Source organism: Cornus florida, unplaced genomic scaffold, assembly GCF_030987335.1.
Source record: "Cornus florida cultivar Cherokee Brave unplaced genomic scaffold, ASM3098733v1 CherokeeBrave_3.0.0_Hap2_Chr11, whole genome shotgun sequence".
Classification (NCBI taxonomy): Eukaryota; Viridiplantae; Streptophyta; class Magnoliopsida; order Cornales; family Cornaceae; genus Cornus; species Cornus florida.
In genome coordinates, this window is record NW_026775581.1 from 77,086,815 (window position 1) to 77,107,373 (window position 20,559).

Genomic DNA, 20,559 nt, shown 5'->3' on the forward strand with positions numbered 1-20,559 from the left:
TTAAAATAAGACAAATATTTTTACGTTACCAAACAATATATGTGATAAACAAAAGTTATACATAAACACTCATTATTTTAAAGGTTAAATGATAAATAATAAAAAATAATAATTACCAAACGGTGCCTTTGTAATGAATCAAAATTTTTTTTTTAATGGCAAAAATGTTGGAAGTTAGTAGCTAGAGGAGATGGAAGGGTGTAAAGTTCGAACAGGAGTTCGTGAACATCGGGAGTAACCCAACGAGAAGACAGGGCTGGGTAAGGCTGAGCCCAATCTTGGCCCAAGAAATTCAGGCCAGAACGAAACTAGGCCTCGGGCCCACGACCCAATTTAGACCCTTCATTTGCTGGAAATCCATGTCGGTAACAAAATGAAGTCTCTGTTCTAAAACTACCCCAAATTTCACTCTTTTTGAATGAAAATTAAAACCCAACGCCATCGAAACTGCTTCTGCTTCTCTGCTTCTCTCTCTCTCTCTCTCTCTCTCTCTCTCCTGTCAACTAAAGTTCACTAACTCTCGCTCTGGTCTCCATCGGTAATCAATTGACAACAATCTGGTTAGTTTTATACGTGTGTGTATATATATATATATGCGTGTGTATCTTGGTGTTTCTACTTGTGCCTTTTCATTTTCCAATGGCGTTTGATAATTTGACCTAAACACATGTTTTTTGAACTTGATCTTTTGAATTTGCGAATAATATGTAACGAACCTGTCCTCCACATCGAAAAGCAATTGATGATTATGTGAATTAATGGCGGATTAGGTTTTATAGTCTTTCTTGTTGGTATAATATTTTCAGAGAACTACTCTACTTTTCCTAGATTGGTTTTTGGCATGTTTATGTAACGTAGAATTATCCCATGTTACTTCTGAGAAGGCTTTACCACTGTTCAACAAGAGACGCCTTGAGATTCCTTTGCCTTGTTTATATGATTTCTCGAATTTGTGGTTATTTTATTTTATTTATGAAGAACTCTAAATTTAGAACTCCTGCCCATTTCTGTTGTTTGTTACTTGTGCCCTTCTGTTGGTGTATAATCATTTTGGTGCATGATTGTGTGTGCCCGTCTTATGTGTATGAAGAAATGCCAAAGAGATTGGTCAAACGTGATTTCATGATAGATTTTGTATAGACTAAATTGACACTTCTGTGTCAGTGAGTAGTATCTTAGTTGTGCATTAATGTTTCTCTTCTTCAAGCTACAGCATTTAACTTATCAGTAGTTGAATCTGTCTATATTTATGTTCTTGTTGTGAGGCTGAGTATTAAGTTTAGCAAGGTCAAGAAATTTAGCACATACTGGCAATTTCTTTTAACTTGAGAGCATAATAGTTGTGACCAATTGATTTGCCTTGCTGTATGAAATAAGAGACAAAATCTCATGAATAAATACACATAATACATAAAATAATAATTCTAATTAACTTTAACTAACACTAAAGTTAGGTCTATACGTAATCTACCCCTTATAGCATTGGCATTGATGAGCATATCGTTGGATACTGACCTTTTCGTTTTTTAGGCTCAATTATTCACAATGATGGAGTAATGAGATGATGTTAATCATAGAATCAAGGTAGAATGTGTTAAACAGAGGAGTGAATCTGGCGTATCTCTTTCAGATTGAAAGGGAAGTTCTATCTCTCTGTTTTCAGACCATTAGGGGGGTGGGCAAACAACTATTAGACCACCCATACTTTATGGTCTAGAATCTGGGCATTTGGAAACAACATATGTATAAAGTGAGTGTGGTGGAAATGCTAATGTTGGGATGGATATGTGGTAAGACGAGGAATGATTGAATTAGAAATGATCACATTTGAGAGTTGGTTGGAGTAGCACAAATTTGAGATATAATCGGTTAAGATGGTTTGGACACGTGCAAAGACGACGCTAAGTGTGCTCGTTAGGAAGAGTGACATAGTCCACATTGAGGGTAATAGTAAGGGAGAGGAAGGCCCAAGTAAATGTGGGTAGAGTTAGTAAGGAAGTATATGATATCATGTGGTTTGACAGTGGATATGGGCTTAAATAGAGTGGAATGGAAGCATAGGATTCATGTAGCCACCGATTCCAAGTAGTTGGGAAAAGGTTTGGTGGTGGTTGTTGTATATTTAATCATAGCATTCAGTCATTCTTCCCAAGTATCGGCCTTAAAACTTTATTTAATTTTTAATTTGGTAAGGTTTTAAAAATTGGACAATTTTAGATGTTTGGTAGCTTTTTATTTAATGTTAGCTGGTTTATTTAAAATTTGTAATAATGAACTTTTCTCGCGTTCTGGTTGCATGTCGACATCAATATAGTTTGTTTCTAAGACTTGACAAGCTACAACCTTGACCACTGTTAATGTAAATATGAAGTAAAATGTTGTGTTGACTTCTTAGACATGAACAATTTTTATTTTATTTATTATTATTTTTCAAACATAGACAGTGTATTAGGTATATTTGTTCACGGGAAAACTACTGCCCTTGGCATATTGGGCCAAAGGAGTAAACTTAACACACATCTATACTGTTGGTGAGAAGGCTGGGTTGTTGGTTGCTATTGGGACATGTGGTACTTAACATAAAATTTTCTAATCAATTTAATTTACTTCTTTTTTTTTTTTTTTTTTTTTGTCTTACAAAATGATCTCTAGTTATTTGTGGTGATCTATCTTAAGTATATGTCAATTTAATCGAGGATCAATGACTTGATTTGGCATTCAATTTTAGTAGAAAACTTATATGATAATAATGTTTGTCGTTACCTTGTGTATTTTGGGTTTTTATATGAAAATAAAGAAAGAAAAATGGTACTGGTTTGTAAACAATTATTAATTGAAATAGTAAAGGGATACTATTTTTGATCATGTTCTATACACATATGAGAAGAAGATAATTCATTTTTCAAACAGATAACATTAGGAATACCTTTCTAATATCGTTTGCAGTGGGAAAAAGAAGGGTTTGGTTTAACTCTAGTCATTGTTGCTTTTTAGTCGCAAATTGACAAATAAAATTATGATGGTCATCTACTGTATCATCACAGAGTGCCTTAATTACATTGATAGCATGGTTTTGAAGAAGGGATCACTTGGTAAACAGAAGACACTATGCCTACAAGGGCATAACCTTGTAACATTGCAGAATTCAAGGCTGCTGCTCGTTGGACCTCGACTCTTTAGCCATGTTAATAAGAATGGGTCTACTTGGCACCTTTTCCAACTGTTTTTTTGGACCTGCATGTGATTTATTTCGATCATAATTTCCTACTGAGAAGCTATTTATTGGCTACTCTCATTACAACTGTTTTTGATGATCCATGTAATCATTGAGATTGTTGCATTTCTTTCCTTCTTCCGAAAATGGCAAAATAAAATGACTGAATGTTGGACCCCGTTTTGTTCATTATCTTCCGCTCCAAGAATTCATGTATCAAAAGGAAGTTTGCCCTGTAAGTGCTTTGTCTAATGATGCCAATGAGACAAACGAAATAAATTGATTGGGTCATAAGATATTTTAATTATCTTGCTAGGATAATTTCTCTCTCCCAGCTATTATAGAAAGGAATGACAGGCAGTGGAACAGTATATCTAGTCTTCAATCGTTTTCTCTTCTTTATTTTGGATGGCTTAACATGTTAACTGTGGGGCTGTTTTAAATGTTGCTCAATGTTAACATTGAGCAACATTTAAGATATTTTAATTATCTTGCTAGGGTAACGCTAGAAGTCTCTTGATTAACTTAGGGTTTGCTTAACATATACCTAATGGCATTGAATATAAAATAATTGTAAGGGCAAAATTGTAATTTCTCGGCATAAAAGGGGGTGGGGCGGGATGAACTTTCTCCTTCCCTGCCTTGCACTCGTGCATGTTTTCAGTATTAACCCCCATCATTGCCCCAAACCATTTAATCACTGCAACATTTCTAAACGGGACCTTTTTGGTTTATAAAAGGTGTAACATGTGAAATTTTTTAATACACCTAGAACTTAATAGTTAATAAAGCCACTAGAAGCCGCTAAAACTTGCTTCATGAGGCTCGATGATAAGGCTTCTTATAAGATCAGGGGTAGGAGTAGAGTATATTGGGATCTCATCAAACCTAACATGCTATTTCCTATGTCAAAATACCACCCACGTATCTCACAAAAAAAGGGAAAAAAAAGAACTAATTTGTTGTGTGATGATTCATTTTTACTTTTTATTACTTATTTATTTTTGTGATGTTGTGACCTGAATTTGGTTCAGGGTCACGTTTCGACCCATTGATTGAGCTTTGTGTTGGCCCAAGCCTATTTATGTACTCTCTTGTAGCTCGGTATATATGGGCGCTTAGGGTTTGGAGTGGGATTAGAGAGAACACTGAAAACAAGAGAGAGAGAGAGAGAGAGAGAGAGAGAGAGAGGGTTTGGGGGCTGAAACTTGTAATCTCCTACCGTGGACGTTGACACAACTTGTGTCGAACCATGTAAATCTTTGTGTCTTGTGTGGTCTTGTTTTTGGCGCGTCTCATGATTGTTTCTTGGTTTGTAATTTGTTCATGGAGAAACTAAAATGTATTGATATGTACTTATCAATAGTGTCTTTTCTTCACACTGTGTTCTATCTCTCCCCTTTCCTTGGAAGGTAGTCACTACCTGATCCACAAAAGATGCTTTTTGACCGATAGCTAGTGAGTTCCCTTTCATATCTTTTTCATATTAGACCTCTCTCTCTCTCTCACACACACACACACACACACATATATGGGTGTGTTCTGAAGTGCTATGCCCTAATGCTCCCATGCCATGTATGGTCTACTCCGGTTCAATCCATGGTGTCTGCATGGAAGAACAATTAGTAGTCTGTAGGTGAAAGAAGAATATGGTTTACTATTTGTGTTGCTTATTAAATTTTCTGGTGTTCATGTGGATTTTGTCATCTTTACTCAGTTCAGGTCTTCTTTGCATCTTTAGTAACAAACAAATTTGGTATTTACTAAGGTTAGTTTTCTTTTAAATATTTTTTGTTGCTAGTCCCTGAATGTAAAGTTTTCTTTTAGATATGTGTTAAAATTTGAATTAATGATACTTTTTATGCTAGATTTCCTTTTGTAATGCTTATGTGGATGAGTTAATTGTGCATGTTCTTTAGTTTCTCTAAGTGCTTGTTTTTGTACCCATAGTTTAGTTGTTAGACTGTGCATGACGATTTTTCCTATTGCCCATTTCCATTTTCCTTGTAATTCACCTGAGGGAATCTTAAGAAGTATCTAGTGTTTTTGGAATTGTAGTTTAATATGATCTGGTGGTGGGAGGTTTTTAATTTCTAAATGTTAAGACTGCCAGAGTCATATCAATAGCCATTTCTTCTGAGATTGCCAGAGCGTCATCAGTAGCCTTTTCTTCTGCTATTAATGTCTATGCTACATCGGATATAAGAGCATGTCCAGGTCTATGGTCACTCTTGTTGCCATTCTGAAGATATGGGGAAACAGAAAGTGAGGAAGAGATTGAAATATGGGATTTACTATCTAAAGAGAACTAACGACAACCGGAAGATGCAAATTTTTTTAATTTAAGTGGATGTAGGGTTTAGTTTTGAAACTGTCATTCTCAGTTCTGCCTCTTCTAAACTAATCAAGTGTAGTCATCAGTCTATGATGATGATAATTCTTTTGAAAAGGTGCAGCTATTTTTCATCTTTCCTTGTAATTTGGCTTTGACAGAGCTGAATTACTGAATGATTGCTTGCTATTGGCCCTTAATGTATGAGTTAGTCATGCAGAAACCTGTTTATTTGTGTTGTTTAGCTGTTTGCTCCCATCCAATGTGGTTTTCCATAATGAATTTTCATCCTTCTTTAGTTCCTTTCTTATGATTGAAGTTGATAAGAATTATGACTTTCAGTGCACTTATTGCTAATCTGATCACCTATATGATTCTTAGACAGCAGAGTTCTTCTCTCCTTGTTGCAGAATATGAGTAGTTTGGTCGAGAGGCTTCGTGTAAGATCAGATCGTAAACCTATTTACAATTTAGATGATTCAGATGATGATGCTGATCTTGTGCGTGGGAAATCTGGGACAACCGGGGAGAAGGTTGAAAGGATAGTCAGAACTGATGCGGTCTGTTGTTCTTTCGCCCCACATTTCTGTTTCTTTGTTTCTTGTTATTGTAGTTGTTGTTTGCGTCCTATCTTGTTTAGTTTTTATAGTGTTGTTGTTTTTGTGTTATTCTCATTGAAGCTGAACTGCTAATTGTTCAATTACATTTACAAAAACTGCCGTTAGGTATGGCTCTTGGAAATTTCGTTTTGGTTTCGGAGTTTGTAAAACTTACTTTACCTCATTACCCCTTGTTTGTCTTGCTAATATGCTGCTTACTTCATCATGAAATTATGCATGTTTTGCTTTCATGGTAAAGATGTTACAATGCTGCTGCTTTCATCGGTGACCTTTGCATATACACACCGGCTAGCCAATTTTAGAATTTTAAACGACAACTCTCTCATAATCTAATGAAAGGAAAACTTCTATATTGAACTTTGGATATGTTTCAAGATTGTATTAAAATGAATTTTTACTTCATCAAAGCACTAAAAGATAGTAGCTGAAGTTTGTGTATTCATTCATTGGTGTAGGCCTTTGGTATTTTAAAATTTTGTTATGGTGGAGAGCTCCTTTCTTTGGAAAGGTTACTCACGTAAGGATGTAAATGAGCTGAGCTGGTATTTCAATCATTCCATGTTTGGATTTAGTGTGATGTGTTGCAAATTTTATGGTGAAAAAATATCGGTGAGTGGTAATTTTTGTTTCATTTTGAGTCATGTCCAAGCTGAGTTTCAAAGTCGAGGAAAATCGTGTTCAAACAATTAAAGATGTGAGCAATCCATTCACAAACTTAGCACATGTTATGACAAACACAACGAACTCAAGAAATAACCAATAAATATGACAGAAAGTAAACACATCACACACAAAGATCACAAAGATTTAGCGTGGTTCGGCAAAAACTATGTACATGGTGAAGATCTGGCGAAAGAATTCACTATGCGAAAATCTGGAGATTACAAGTTTCAGCCCAAACCCTAGCTCTTGCTCTCTTTTCTGCGATTTTCAGTGTCTCTCAATCATTCCACTCCAAACCCTAAGCGCCCTTATATATCGGGCTACAAGCCCGCAAGCAAAAAACCCAGTCTAATATTTTCCTTGGTGTGCTGCCTCTGAACTCCTCAATCAAAGGGTCGTCGGGTCGTAAACGGGTCGCAACGCGACACAGAACCAAATTAAGGCCACAACATCATAGCTTAATTTGTCCCTTATGCTTCATTTGTCTTACTAATTTTTGATAAGTAAGATTTCATTAAAGAGCGCTCAGAGTGCATGAAGCAAACAGAAAGAAACAGAAATCTTCTTACAGCAGTAAGAAAGAATAGGGTTACTCCAATCACCGCTGAAGCCTAGGTTTCTGAAGGGAAATCTGGGGAAAGCCTGAAGAGAAGTTTAAAATCTGATAATATATAAAAATTTTCCGAATCTTAATTACTTAGTACCCAAAACAAGAATGTCTCTTTGATTTTTTTCTTCATGATACTTTCCCAAAGCACCATTAATGATTTGCAGCAGTGCATCCTAAGAACAAAAGCTAGACCAAGAGGGTCTGCTATACAAACAAAGTATCCACAAAAGAAACTATATATTCCCCACTGATTTACATTTCCCCGTGGACCCAAAAAAGATAAAGTATGAAGAATAGAGAAAGCACCCAAGCTGGAACCTCAACTTCATCAAATGACTGCCTATTTCTCTGTCACCTCAGCCCCCGCCAAAGGCAAAGGGGCGCCACCCTCCAAGCATCTCAGACCTGCTTCATGTGTCTTATTAATTTGTTCTCATCTCTAGTACTGCTTCCACACTCCACCACCAACATTCATTAGATGATGGTTCTCTGCCTTTTTTTTTTTTTCCCAAGAACATTTTATGCCTTTCTTCTGATATATTTGGTTATTCTGTTCCATGTTACACTAGTTCCTTTTTTTAAGTTCCATTTTCTTTTAAACTTTTTATCTGTAGATACTTCTAATTTTTGTTTTCTTTAGATGCTTTTTTGTTCAGAGTAATGATACTTAGACCTATTTGCCAAGCCAATTTGTCTAGCCTAAAGGTTTTTTTATCCATTTGATGTAGTGGATAAACTCAAGTATGGGTCCCATCCACTAACATTAAAGGCTAAAGACCTTTAGGCTGGACAATCGGCCTAACAAATAGGCCAAAGAATCATTTTCCTTTTGTTCATGATTCCCAGTCCTTTTTATCTTTGATATTGTGCCTGTGAATTTATTGACATTGGGAACAAGGGGAAAGAGGAATAATTAGCGTCAGGATCTTGGGTTTCCAGTACACGATGCATTTTTTTTTTATTTGGTGTTTTGAAAAGGAAAATATGTTGTGACATCCAAATATTATAAATATCTATGATCCCTTTTTCGAAGTTTGCCTTTTTCTCTATTTGTCATATAATTTTCCATAAACTCAATACTTCTCCTTCATGGAAAGAGCGGAATAGAAGATTTTTTGATGGGGAAGAATCTTCCATTGGGGTGTTGAAATTTTCTATTATTTGTTCTCTTTTTTTGTTGGGGTTGGGGGAGAGATTGTTCATCTTTAGATGAAATCGTGGACTTTTTGGGTTCTTTGGGTCCATAGGCCTTCCCCCTCCCCTTGTTTGGTTCTTGTACAGCTCTTGGGATGCGTTCCCCTTTTGAACGCTTTCTAATACATTTTATTTATCAAAAAAAAAAAAAAAAAAATAGAGTTTATTTACTCATTTTAGTTTTTTCTATGAGCGAGAAAACCTTCACTAAAGCTCCAAATTGGCCACGATAATTTACATGCTATTTAAGACACACAGGAACTAATCTCCAAAAAACTCAGATTTCCAATGAAATCTACTAAAGATGCAAAGAAGAGGTAAACGTCTTTGAAATTCAAAACTGAACCTATGGACTGGTGTTTCTTCGGAGTGGTAGATTCACCTGTTCCTTTTGTTCTAGACAGACACTACATAAGTCATTGCACGCTGCCTGTTGCCCCACTCTTTTGGTAGCAATGGTCGCCTCTCAGTAGCCATTTCAATTTCCTATTGATTAGGGTATAATCAAGAGAATTGCAATAAGAGAGGCAACATTTACCAAAGGTCCATGAAGTTAGTTGATATTGACTTCTGTGAGTGTAGACCTGTAGTAAGAGCAACTGGTCACCTTACCTTCGCAGTAATGCCATGGACTAGGGCATGGTTGACAATCCCACTGCTTTCTTAGATGTGCAAAACCAGCTCAAAGTCCCCTCCCCCCTCTTACACTCGGGCTTATCTGTTGCAATAGCCTACAAACTGTAGTTCAGATGACAAGACACCTTGGACGACATCTTGGCATACCCTTCAGTGGAACCCTGGGTCCCATACACAGAATTCCCATTCAATAACCTCACCCCAAACTTGCCATTGCTGTCAGCCTTTCACATGGGTAAAATGTGCCCTAAAATGTTTCCAAAATATCACTCACTTATTCCAGCTCCCAGAATAGATAAGTTTGGAGTAACATTCTTCATAGTTAAGTCTTTGGGCTTTTTTCGATAACTTTTTTTATATTAAAAATGCACAAGGGAACACTACCCTATGGACTCTGGCACCAAACAGTTGCAGGACCTTCTTTAACATTCCATGGCTGTGATATGTAGAGATATAGTATAATTGATCCTGGATTTTTCTTGTAATTGAGATGATGGTTCCTATGAAGGGAAGTAGAATATGGGGGTCTCTAAGTTGCTTAAGGACTGATTTGGTTGCTGGTTGGCGAGTGTCACTCGTCCTGTTGCTGCTGGTAGCCAGCCTGCAGTTGATAAGCAGCAATCATAATTTAAAATAATTACTCATTGTTGTTTGGAGAACAACGGGGAAGGGTTGAATGAGAATAAGATCAGAAGAAGCGGCACGTGGAAATATAAAGAGGTAAAAAAATATGGAAGAAACAAGAAAATCAGACTCTAGAATAACTCCCGAAAAAGCAATTTCTCAGCAGACCATTCACTTGCAAGCTGAAAGATGAATGCAGTACTTATTATTTTTAAAAGCTACTATTTAGTAATCCTACTCCAGAATCAATTTCTCTTGACCATAGTTCAAAACCTAACAGAATTGAATCCCCAAAGATGGGAAAGATGGGATCTTTTCTGGCTCACTGCAGTAATATTGTTAACAATACGGCACTGTTGTAGTTCACTGCAGTAGCTCTGCTGCACCTTCAATTTATATTGTACTTTAAATATAGAATTTGTTAGGAAGTTTGTGTCTCAGGATATAGCATCAAAAGCGTCCAACATATGTACTTTACATTGGACCAAAATACCTTTTGTTTTGTTTGAATTTTTGTAATTTTTGTATATAAATATAGTCCTTAATATAATTTGCTTTTGGTATTCAGATTGAAAAGCACTATAGTTTCGGCATATTTGGACCTTTGCCAAGATTACTGATTCAACATGTTTCAATGAATTTTTTGGTTCCCCTCGTAGTAGAGTTCCCGTCTTTTTACAGTTACTTGTTTTTTCATATTTCAAAAACCATGTAGTCTTATATTGCTAAAGATTATTTTTATTATGTTATGTGTTTTGTTAATAGAAAGATGATTCATGTCAAGCCTGTGGCGGCAGTGGGAATCTCCTGTGCTGTGAAACATGTACTTATGCTTACCATCCCAAGTGTTTACTTCCACCGCTAAAAGCTCCTCTTCCAAGCAATTGGAGATGCCCTGAATGCGTATGGTTCCACAATTGATTTTGAAATTGCTAGTTTTGTTGAGCTTATATACAATTTTTACTTTTTTCGTCATAAGTGAGATTTAGATGTTCTTTGTTGCAGGTTAGCCCTCTAAATGATATTGATAAGATATTGGACTGTGAAATGCGACCTACTGTTGCTGATGATAGTGATGCCTCTAAGCTGGGATCAAAGCAAATATTTGTCAAACAATATCTTGTTAAGTGGAAAGGGTTATCTTATCTTCACTGCACATGGTAGTTTTGTGATTAATGGTTTCCATTTATTATATCTTGACTTTTTGTGGAACCTGGTATCTTGACTGGTATTTCTCACAAGAAGTAAATTTTTTTTTTGAAAGGTTAAGCAAATACCCAAGGCTTGAACACCTGACCTCTCCTTTGGGGAGGAGGGTTTGGGTTAAGAAGTAAAATGTCTTGCAATAAAGTTTGATAACTTTGGAAAACCATTTTTCTGCTTGTACTCCTTTTTTGGTACCATGTTAACGTTATGTTCTTCTTCTACGCAGTGTAACTTCGTTTGGTCTTGTTCTCTTAATGTCACGATTATCTGTTGCATTCATTTTAAAATTTAATTGCAATGCTATTGCCTCATTCGTGATATACTATCTTAGGGTACCAGAGAAAGAGTTCTTAAAAGCTTACAAAACACATCCTCGTTTGAAGATGAAAGTAAACAACTTTAAACGTCAAATGTCATCAACGAATAACTCAGAAGATGAGTTCGTGGCTATTCGGCCTGAATGGACTACTGTTGATCGGATTATTGCTTGCAGGTCAGATACCTTCTGAACCATTACATATCATCTTTTTGTATAAATTGTGGTTCGACTTTGTTGGCTCAAATCTTTCTGTCTTTTTTTATTTTTATTTTTTAAAATTTTCCGTTTCTGAAATTTTGATTTGAGTTAAAGTTACATTCACTTCAAAATACAAAATCAGCACAGTATTTGAATCATTATGTAAAATCATAAAACAGGCTAGTAAATTTTTATTCTAGCATGTTGGATCTTTATAAACCCCTTGACATAAAAAAGATATTACTGTAAATTGGAGTGATATGCTGTCATAAAATTTTTGTGTATTAGGGACGCGTTCCCCTTTTGAACGTTTTTCTAATATATTTTTACTTATCAAAAAAAAAAAAAAATTTTCACATTGAGTGAAAATAATTTATATCTAAGAAAACTTGGATGGACGGTGAATAGACAATGCTTTACAAGTTTGTCTTAAATTGGGCTTGCTTAAGCTACGGGTTGTTATTAATGTTACTTTTTTGATAGGGAACTGAAGGGAGGACCGTCGCCCAATGTTAATTCCGGCCTACACCTAGAAGAAAAAGAAAGGAGAGAGAAGGGGGGGGGGGACGGATAGGTCTTCCAAAAGCTGGAACAAATTTAATTTTCCATTATCACACAACTAGCAATAGATAAATCATTGAAATGAAAACCATCACACAGAGCACCAAATTTACATGGAAAACTCATTAGGGGATGATTAAAACATGTAGTGACTGTCACTATGGTTCTGATACGTCAAAATGCCCGCGTTGAATTAGACCTAGATGGGGGTAAATAGGTCTTACGGATATTAATTTACAACTAACTTTTTGAATTACTCTTAATCTTGAACTTGAATTTAGTTAATTACATGCATGTCTCAATTGCTACCCTGCAAACGTATAAAGCAGTTAAAATAAAGCAGACACAATATTTTTACGTGAAAAACTCTGAAGGAGGAGAAACCACAGGACCTAGTCTAGACAGATCAAATGCCACTATCTAAGAAAGAAGTTATGGACTAAGTTACCAGACTCTAATCCACGAACCACCTAATACCTCCTGATTGTGACTTGTATAAGATCAAAACCAGATCCTCCGGTTGCTGATCCATCGGCATACTCACTCCTCATGCTATCTATTCCTCCATGAACTTCTGATCTTCACCACAAGTGACGTTTGATGAACTTTGCTCTTAACGAACCACCTGGTTGATGCTCTGGTATTCTCAATTCATCTCCTTGCTTTGATTCTCTCAATCACATATAGTATGTTAATTAATGAAGACCATTAGATTGATTCTCAAAGCGCTCTCTCTAAAAATATAAATTCTTTCAATAACATGTAAAGAGTTAAAGCTCTTTGTAAAGGATACCCTGGACTAACTAACTCTATATTTATAGACAACATAGGATACCCATAAAAGTAAGGGCTAGCCTTGTGCACGAGCCTCCCGCCACTTCTGGGTTTGGGGAGGGATAGATGTATGTAACCTTATCTCCACATTTAGAGAGGCTGTTTCCTGATTTGAGCCTGTGATCACCAGGTCATTATGGATCAGCCTTACCATTGCGCCAAGGCTGCCTCTAAAGTACGGGATTGGAATGATGATGTAAATAACTTGTGGCTCAAAATAGTTATTCATATTAGGAGTAAGGCAAAAGAAATTTTGAGAGAAACCAAAGGAGAGAAGTTCATTAAGAAAGAGACAAGGTGGTGGAGATAGGAAGTGAAACAAATAATTAAACAAAAGAGAAAAAGCTTTAAAGCATGGCAAAAAAGTAGGTAACAAGAAGAGTTGGATGCTTATAATAAACTCAAATTTGAAGCAAAGAAGTTTGTAAGCTGTTAGAATGTTGTGATTATACAAGATACATTCTCTCTCTCTCTCATATGATTATGAACATAAGCAAAGTTCACTAAATGTCCTATACTCCTATATGAAAAAAGTAGGCAGAAAAGAGGGCGAAATAAATTAGCAAATAATTGAGATAGATAAAACAAAGACCTAAATCAAATTAGATTAAGGACATAGATATCACAATATTAGTCAAAGAAAGCAATATATTAATTAGATGGAAAATTTATTTTCAAAATATATTAAATGAGGAATACCCTAGAGAATAAGTAGAAGGAAATGAATTTAACATGGGAACAATAAATAAAATCACCAACAAGGAGGTAGAGGGCACACTTAAGAAGATGGGGAGTAATAAAACAGCAGGCTGGGATAACATACCCATAGAAGCTTGGCGAACATTAGGTAATGTAAGACTTGAATGGCTAACAAAGTTCTTTTATAGCATCCTAAAACAAAGCATGATGCTTGATTGGAGAAAAAGTACAATAGTTCCAATTTACAAAAATAAAGGGGATATACAAAATTATGGTAACTATAGAGGAATTAATTAATGAGTCATATAATTAAAATATGAGAAAGGGTAATAAAACAAAGACTAAGGAAGGAAGCCACGATATCTGATAACCAATCCGGATTTATGCCTGGGAGATCCACAATGAAAACCATATACCTAGTTAGACAATTTGTTGAAGAATGTAGGAGTAAGCAACAAGACTTACATATGGTTTTTATAGACTTAGAAAAAGTGTGTGATGGTAGAGATAATTTGTTGGGCTCTATAAAGAAAACAAATCTCTATACAAATCATAAAATGTGTCCAAGATATGTATATAAACACAAAAACTAAGGTTCGTACCATGTGTGGTGAAACTAGGAAGTTCTCCATAAACGTTAAATGACACCAAGAATAAGTGCGAATCCCATATCTATTTGCAACAATATTACATGATATAACAAGAGACTTTCAAAATGAGATTTCACGGTGCATGTTGTTTGCTGATGATATAGTACTTTGAGATATGTCGGAAGAGAACATAGCAATAAAATTAGAAATGTGAAGAGATGCTTTGGAATTGTAAGGATTGAGAATTAGTCAAACTAAAATAGAGTGTATAGAGTATAGATTTAATAAAGACTCGGACATTGATAATATAGTGTTATCACTTCAACCCCAAAAGATTACTCAAAACAGCCACTTTTGCTATCTTGGTCGATAATACAAAAGGATGGAGAGAGAGAGACAGTGATATAACTTGTAGAATTGGAGCGAGTTGGACCAAATGGAGATGAGCGAGTGGGATTTTATGTGATAAAAGAATAACACAGGCTAAAATGAAAAATTTATGGGACCATTAGTAGACCTGTTGTGTGGATCGGAGTGTCGGACCCCTAAAAAAAGAAACAAGAACAACACCTTCATATAGTAATGCTAATATGGATGAGTAGAGTGACTAGAAGAGATAGGGTCACTAATGAAAGTGAGAAAAATTAGGGGTGACACCAATTTGTGAGAAATTTAGAGTGTAGATTTACATGGTTTGGATATACACATCGGAGACCTAGTGATGTGTGTGTCAAACGAGGATGATTAGTTGTCATAGAAGGTAAGAGATGGAGAGGGCGACCAAAATTAACTTGCGGTGGGGTTATTAAATATGACTTCGAAAAGTTAAATATAGTAGCGACTAGCAATATGGCATGTAATAGACCAGATTGGAGACAGAATTCATGTGGCCTATCCCATTCATGTGGGATCAAGGTAAGGATGATGATGATGATAATAGGAGACCCATTGGGATCAAGGTAACGTATGGTAAGTAAAATATTAAAATTCTGATTTGAGAGAATTTCCATTGAAGTTTTTCTGCAAGGTTTTATTGATTGAGCCTCCAATCGACTCTTACTAGTCAAGCTTTGATCAATTGATCATCTTAACAAAAATTTTGCTGCAATTCTCGATCGATGGATCAGTATATTGATGCTCACTGACTTGTAGAAATCCTCAAATCCAAAAATCATTTTATCAAAAACACCAATTTTGATAAACATGATTAATAATAATTTAAGCATTTTAATGATCATATGTAGGTCATTATAAATTTCTATGTTCTCAGGTACTTTTACCTAGATATTTGATCGAGTCTTGAAAGATTTTCAGTGTGTTCTTCGTTTATTTTCCGCTGCATCATTTTTTTTTTTTTTGTGTTTGTAAACAAATGATTCTTAATGGCACATTACAACCTAAGTTTTGGTTGGGGTATGGGGAGAGATTGTTTATCTGTAGATGAGATCATGGACTTTTGGGGTCTTTGGGTCCATAGGTCCTCCCCTTCCCCTATTTTTTCTTTTTCTTGGTTCTTGTACAGCTCTTGGGACGCGTTCCCCTTTTGAACGCTTTCTAATACATATTTACTTATCAAAAAAAAAAAAAAGAAGAAGAGGAAGAAGATGAGAGAGAGAGAGAGAGAGGAGTATTTTGTGAAAGGTGAGACACGCAGATTAGGGGTTTCCCCACACCTCTCACCTATTATATATTAAGTAGACATAAAGACAATAGTACCCTTGATAAATAAAAGAAATAACAACCACACTCTCTAACACTTTCTATCTTGTATTTCTTCTTGGCATCGAAGCCAGGGTGGTCCGACCGCGAGGGTGTTGCGAGTTCGGCACCATCCATTCGGGGTGGTCTAAGGAGACATTTGTTGATGGTTTGTGGTCTGAGGAGACTTTGGTAATTAATCTATCTACATATTGGGGAATGGTCTGAGGAACCATTGTTCTCATTCAAACCTCTACATATTATTAATCTCATTCAAGCCTCCACGTATTTCTCTTGTATTCTTTCTATCTTGCATTTCTTCTTGGTATTAGAGCCAGGATGGTCTGACCGCAATGAGAGCATTGTGAGTTCGGCACCATCCATTCGGGGTTGTCTAAGGAGACATCGTTGATAGTTTGTGGTCTGATTAGACTTTGGTGATTCTTCTATCTACATATTGAGGAATGGTGTGAGGAGCCATTGTTGATTGTTTTATGGTTTAAGGAGACATTGTTGATTCTTTCATCTTGTAGATGAAGGGAAATGGTCTAAGGAGACATTGTTGATTCTTCTATCTACATATTTTAAACACGTGTATGAAGGGAAATTGTTCGAGGAGACAGTAATGGTTGTTTATAGTCTGAGGAGACATGATTGGTTGCTTATGGTTTGAGGAGACAGTAATGGTCGAGACATGATTGGTTGCTTATGGTTTGAGGAGACATTGTTAATGGTTAATAGTCCGAGGAGACACATGTTGGGTCAAATAAGATGTATCCACGGTAGTTTGGAGAAATCGCCATGGTTATGTCTTGGCGAGTTAATTTAATGCTGCCAGAAATAGTCATTAACTATAAATTTATAAAGACTGTGTTTGAGGATGCATTGTCCAAGTTGGGCGTCTCAGATATCCACGCACCAACTTAAGGGGGAGTGTTAGCCGAGATATGATAGGCTAGAATCATGGATGCAACTTACCATATTAGCTGAGATATGATAGGCTAGAATAATGGGATTTGACTTTTTTTTTTTTTTTTTTGATAAGTAAGAATTGTATAAAAATGCTCAAAAGGGGAGCGCATCCCAAAAGAACAACAAAAGCAAAAAACACTAAGCCTTCAAAGAGGCCAAAAAATCTACAATGTCCTCAATAGATCTATAATATCTACCCGAAACCCAACAAAAAAGAGTGGAAACAATGGAGAATTTCAGAACAGAAATAGGTGACTCTTTTCCCTCAAAGTATCTCCTGTTTCTCTCAAGCCAAATGCACCACCAAATACAAAGAAGCGCAGCCCTCCATACCTCTCGAATGTGAGCCCCCACAGAATAGCCTTTCCAAGCCTTAATCAAACCTCTAGAAGAGCCAGGCATGACCCACAGAAAACCAAACAGGCCAAGCATCAAATCCCAACATTCCTTGGCCAAAGGACAATGCAAAAGAAGATGGTCCACTGACTCTTCATCCTGATGGCACATATAACACCGATTAACCACCACCTGATTTCTTCTTCTCAAATAATCCTGAGTCAAAATCTTTCCCAAAACAGAGGTCCAAGCAAAAAAGGCCACCTTAAGAGGAGCCTTAGAACGCCAAACTGCCTTCCACGGGAAAGGACCTTCAGGCTCTTGAGTGAGACACCTGAAGAAAGACTCACTTCAAAGTGACCCTGAGCATTGGGAGCCCAAATCCAAACATCAGAATCTCCGATCAAAGCATCCTGTCGATACAACACCTTCAAAAGACGAATGGCATCATCAACTTCCTAGTCCTGAAACAGACGCCTGAATTGAACATCCCAAACCAATCTCCCATTATCAAGATGATAACAGTTGATCACCCTGGCCTACCCATCCGAAGCAAACCTGAACAGTCGAGGGAAAGCAAGAGCAAGAGGGGTGTCCCCACACCATATATCCTTCCAAAAACTAATCCGCCTACCATCCCTGAGACGAAACCGAACATGATTGGAAAAATCAACCCAGCCTTGACGAATAAACTTCCAAACCCCCACACCCCTAAGACTACGCACCTCAAGAGAGCACCATCTTCCTTTACTCTCCCCAAATCTGCTCACCACGACCCTCCTCCAAAGCCAATGCCTCTCCACCCCAAACCTCCATAACCATTTCCCAAGGAGAGCTTTATTGAAAGGCACCAATCTTCTAAACCCCAACCCTCCATTCCGAATCGGCCTACAAACTTGCTCCAGGTGAAACTTGAATTCCCCCCCCCCCCCCCCCCCCCCCACCAAAAAAAAATTGCGCTGCAAACGCTCAATCCTCTCCGCCACCGAGGAGGGAATCTGGAACAGAGAGATAAAATAGGTGGGAAGACAAGAAAGGGTACTCTTGATCAGAGTCACCTTTCCCCCTTTGGAAAGATACTGCTTCTTCCACCCTGCCAACCGCCTCTCAAACCTATCCACGACTGGATCCCAAACCCCCACACACTTCGAAGGAGCACCCAGGGGCAACCCTAAATAAGAAATGGGAAAAGAGCCAGTACGGCATCCAAGAATGCTCGCAAGCATACCGATGTCAGGGACCTCACCAACAGGAACCAAAACACTATTTCCAACATTCACCTTAAGGCTGGATACAACTTGGAACCAGATCAAAACACATTTCAGATATCTGAGCTGGGACATATCTGCATCACACAGAACTAAAGTATCATCTGCAAACATCAGGTGCGAAATCTCCAACTGACTAGCAACATCCCTGCCCACCCGGAAACCCCTCAGAAAGCCCAGCTCCACAGCCCTCCTCATCAACCTGTTGAGGGCTTCCATCACAAAAAGGAACAAAAAAGGGGAAAGCGGATCTCCCTGCCTCAACCCCCTCGAGCTAGAGAAAAAACCCGACAGAGACAAGCACTGGAAATACAAAAATGAATCCATTTCCTCCATCGCACTACAAACCCCATCCTCTCCATCAGATAAAGAAGGAAGCTCCAACTCACATGGTCGTATGCTTTCTCGATGTCCAACTTACACAGAACGCCTGGAACCCCACTGTGCAATCTAGAATCAACGCACTCACTAGCAATAAGAATTGAGTCCAGAATCTGACTACCTCCCACAAAGGCATTCTGAGAGTCAGAAATGACTCCATCCAACGCCTTCCTCAATCTATTAGCAAGAACTTTGGCAATCAACTTATAAATGCACCCCACCAAACTAATATGGCGAAAATCCCTAACATCCAACGCCCCTCCTTTTTTGGGAATGAGGGCGATGAAAGTGGCATTCAAGCTCTTTTCAAAAGAGCCCCGAGTGTGGAAAGCATGAAAAGTGCCCAGCACTTCCCCTTTAACCACCTCCCAGCACTCCAAAAGAAATCTCATAGTAAACCCATCAGGACCTGGGGCTTTATCCCCGTTATAGCTCTTCAAAGCAACCAACATCTCCTCTCAAGAAAAAAGCGCCTCCAGACCGGAGCCCTCCTCACTAGAGATAGAATTAAATTGGAGCCCCTCAAGCAAAAGTCTCCACCCAACAGACTCTGTGAAAAGCTTCGCATAGAACTTAACGATACCCTTGCAAATCTCATCCTCCTTGCACAATAACTCTCCTTCCACCCGAATCCTACCAATATGATTGCCCCTACAATGGGCGTTGGCTAAGCGATGGAAAAACTTCGTGTTCCTGTCACCTTCCTTAAGCCACAAAGCACGAGACTTTTGTCTCCACGAAATCTCCTCCATAATAGCAATCTTAGCAAATTCCGCTTGACATTCCACCCTCCTAGGCTTCAGGGAGTCCGCCAGGACCCCTTGACCTTCCATCCGGTCAATATCAGCAATCTTAGAAAAGACCCGACTTTTCCTCCAAATAAGATTCTCGAAGACCTCCTTGTTCCAAATCTTGATGTCTTCCTTAAGAAGACGCAAGTGAACTGCGAGCAAATGGCTTAGGGTACCGTCCCCCCTAAACCCATCCTACCAAACTCGAACTCTATCCAGAAAACCTTCAGTACGAAGCCACATATTCTTGAATCTGAATGGAGATCGTCTTCTACGCAACCCACCACAATCCAACATCAACGGAACATGGTCAGAAATAGGGCGAGCCAAAGTAGCCTGAACAACATCAGAAAACTTCTCCTCCCAGTCTCCCGACACAAGGAATCTATCGAGTCGAGAGAAGGTAGGAGGAGAATGACCACTAGACCAAGTAAAAGGCCCTCCCTCCAAAGGCAAGTCAACCAGCCCAGAATCATCAATGAAAGCCGAAAAGGACTCCATGTCAGATGTCCACCTTCCCCCCGACGATCTCTCAAAAGGGGAGCGAACAACATTGAAATCTCCTCCAATACACCACGGCAACAACCAATGCCCACCACAATCTCCCAGCTCCTCCTATAACATTGGCCTTGCCAGATCATCCGTAGGCCCATACACACCCGAAAAACCCAATGGAAACCATCCTCCACCATAGAGAACACACGTGAAACAGAGAAATTCCCAATCGGAATCCACCAAAGACACCCATCTGCTATCCCATAAAACAAGAACACCACCCGCAGAGCCATTGGCATCCAAGGCACACCACTTCAC

At 37.9% G+C, this 20,559-nt stretch overlaps 1 protein-coding gene across 2 annotated transcripts in view; it reads left to right on the top strand.

Moving 5' to 3' along the window:
- Nucleotides 1–393: 393 nt before the first annotated feature.
- LOC132284812 (CHD3-type chromatin-remodeling factor PICKLE) overlaps nucleotides 394–20,559 on the top strand; it is a 68,123-nt gene continuing 47,957 nt past the window's right edge. The window contains exons 1-5 of one of the 2 annotated variants that reach the window (XM_059786944.1): nucleotides 394–560; nucleotides 5,928–6,106; nucleotides 10,659–10,796; nucleotides 10,899–11,053; nucleotides 11,431–11,592. In XM_059786944.1, coding sequence (XP_059642927.1) covers nucleotides 5,960–6,106; nucleotides 10,659–10,796; nucleotides 10,899–11,053; nucleotides 11,431–11,592 — 602 coding nt within the window. In that variant the 5' untranslated portion in view covers nucleotides 394–560; nucleotides 5,928–5,959. The remainder of the gene's footprint in view (nucleotides 561–5,927; nucleotides 6,107–10,658; nucleotides 10,797–10,898; nucleotides 11,054–11,430; nucleotides 11,593–20,559) is intronic. The other variant, XM_059786943.1, reaches the window with a different exon arrangement.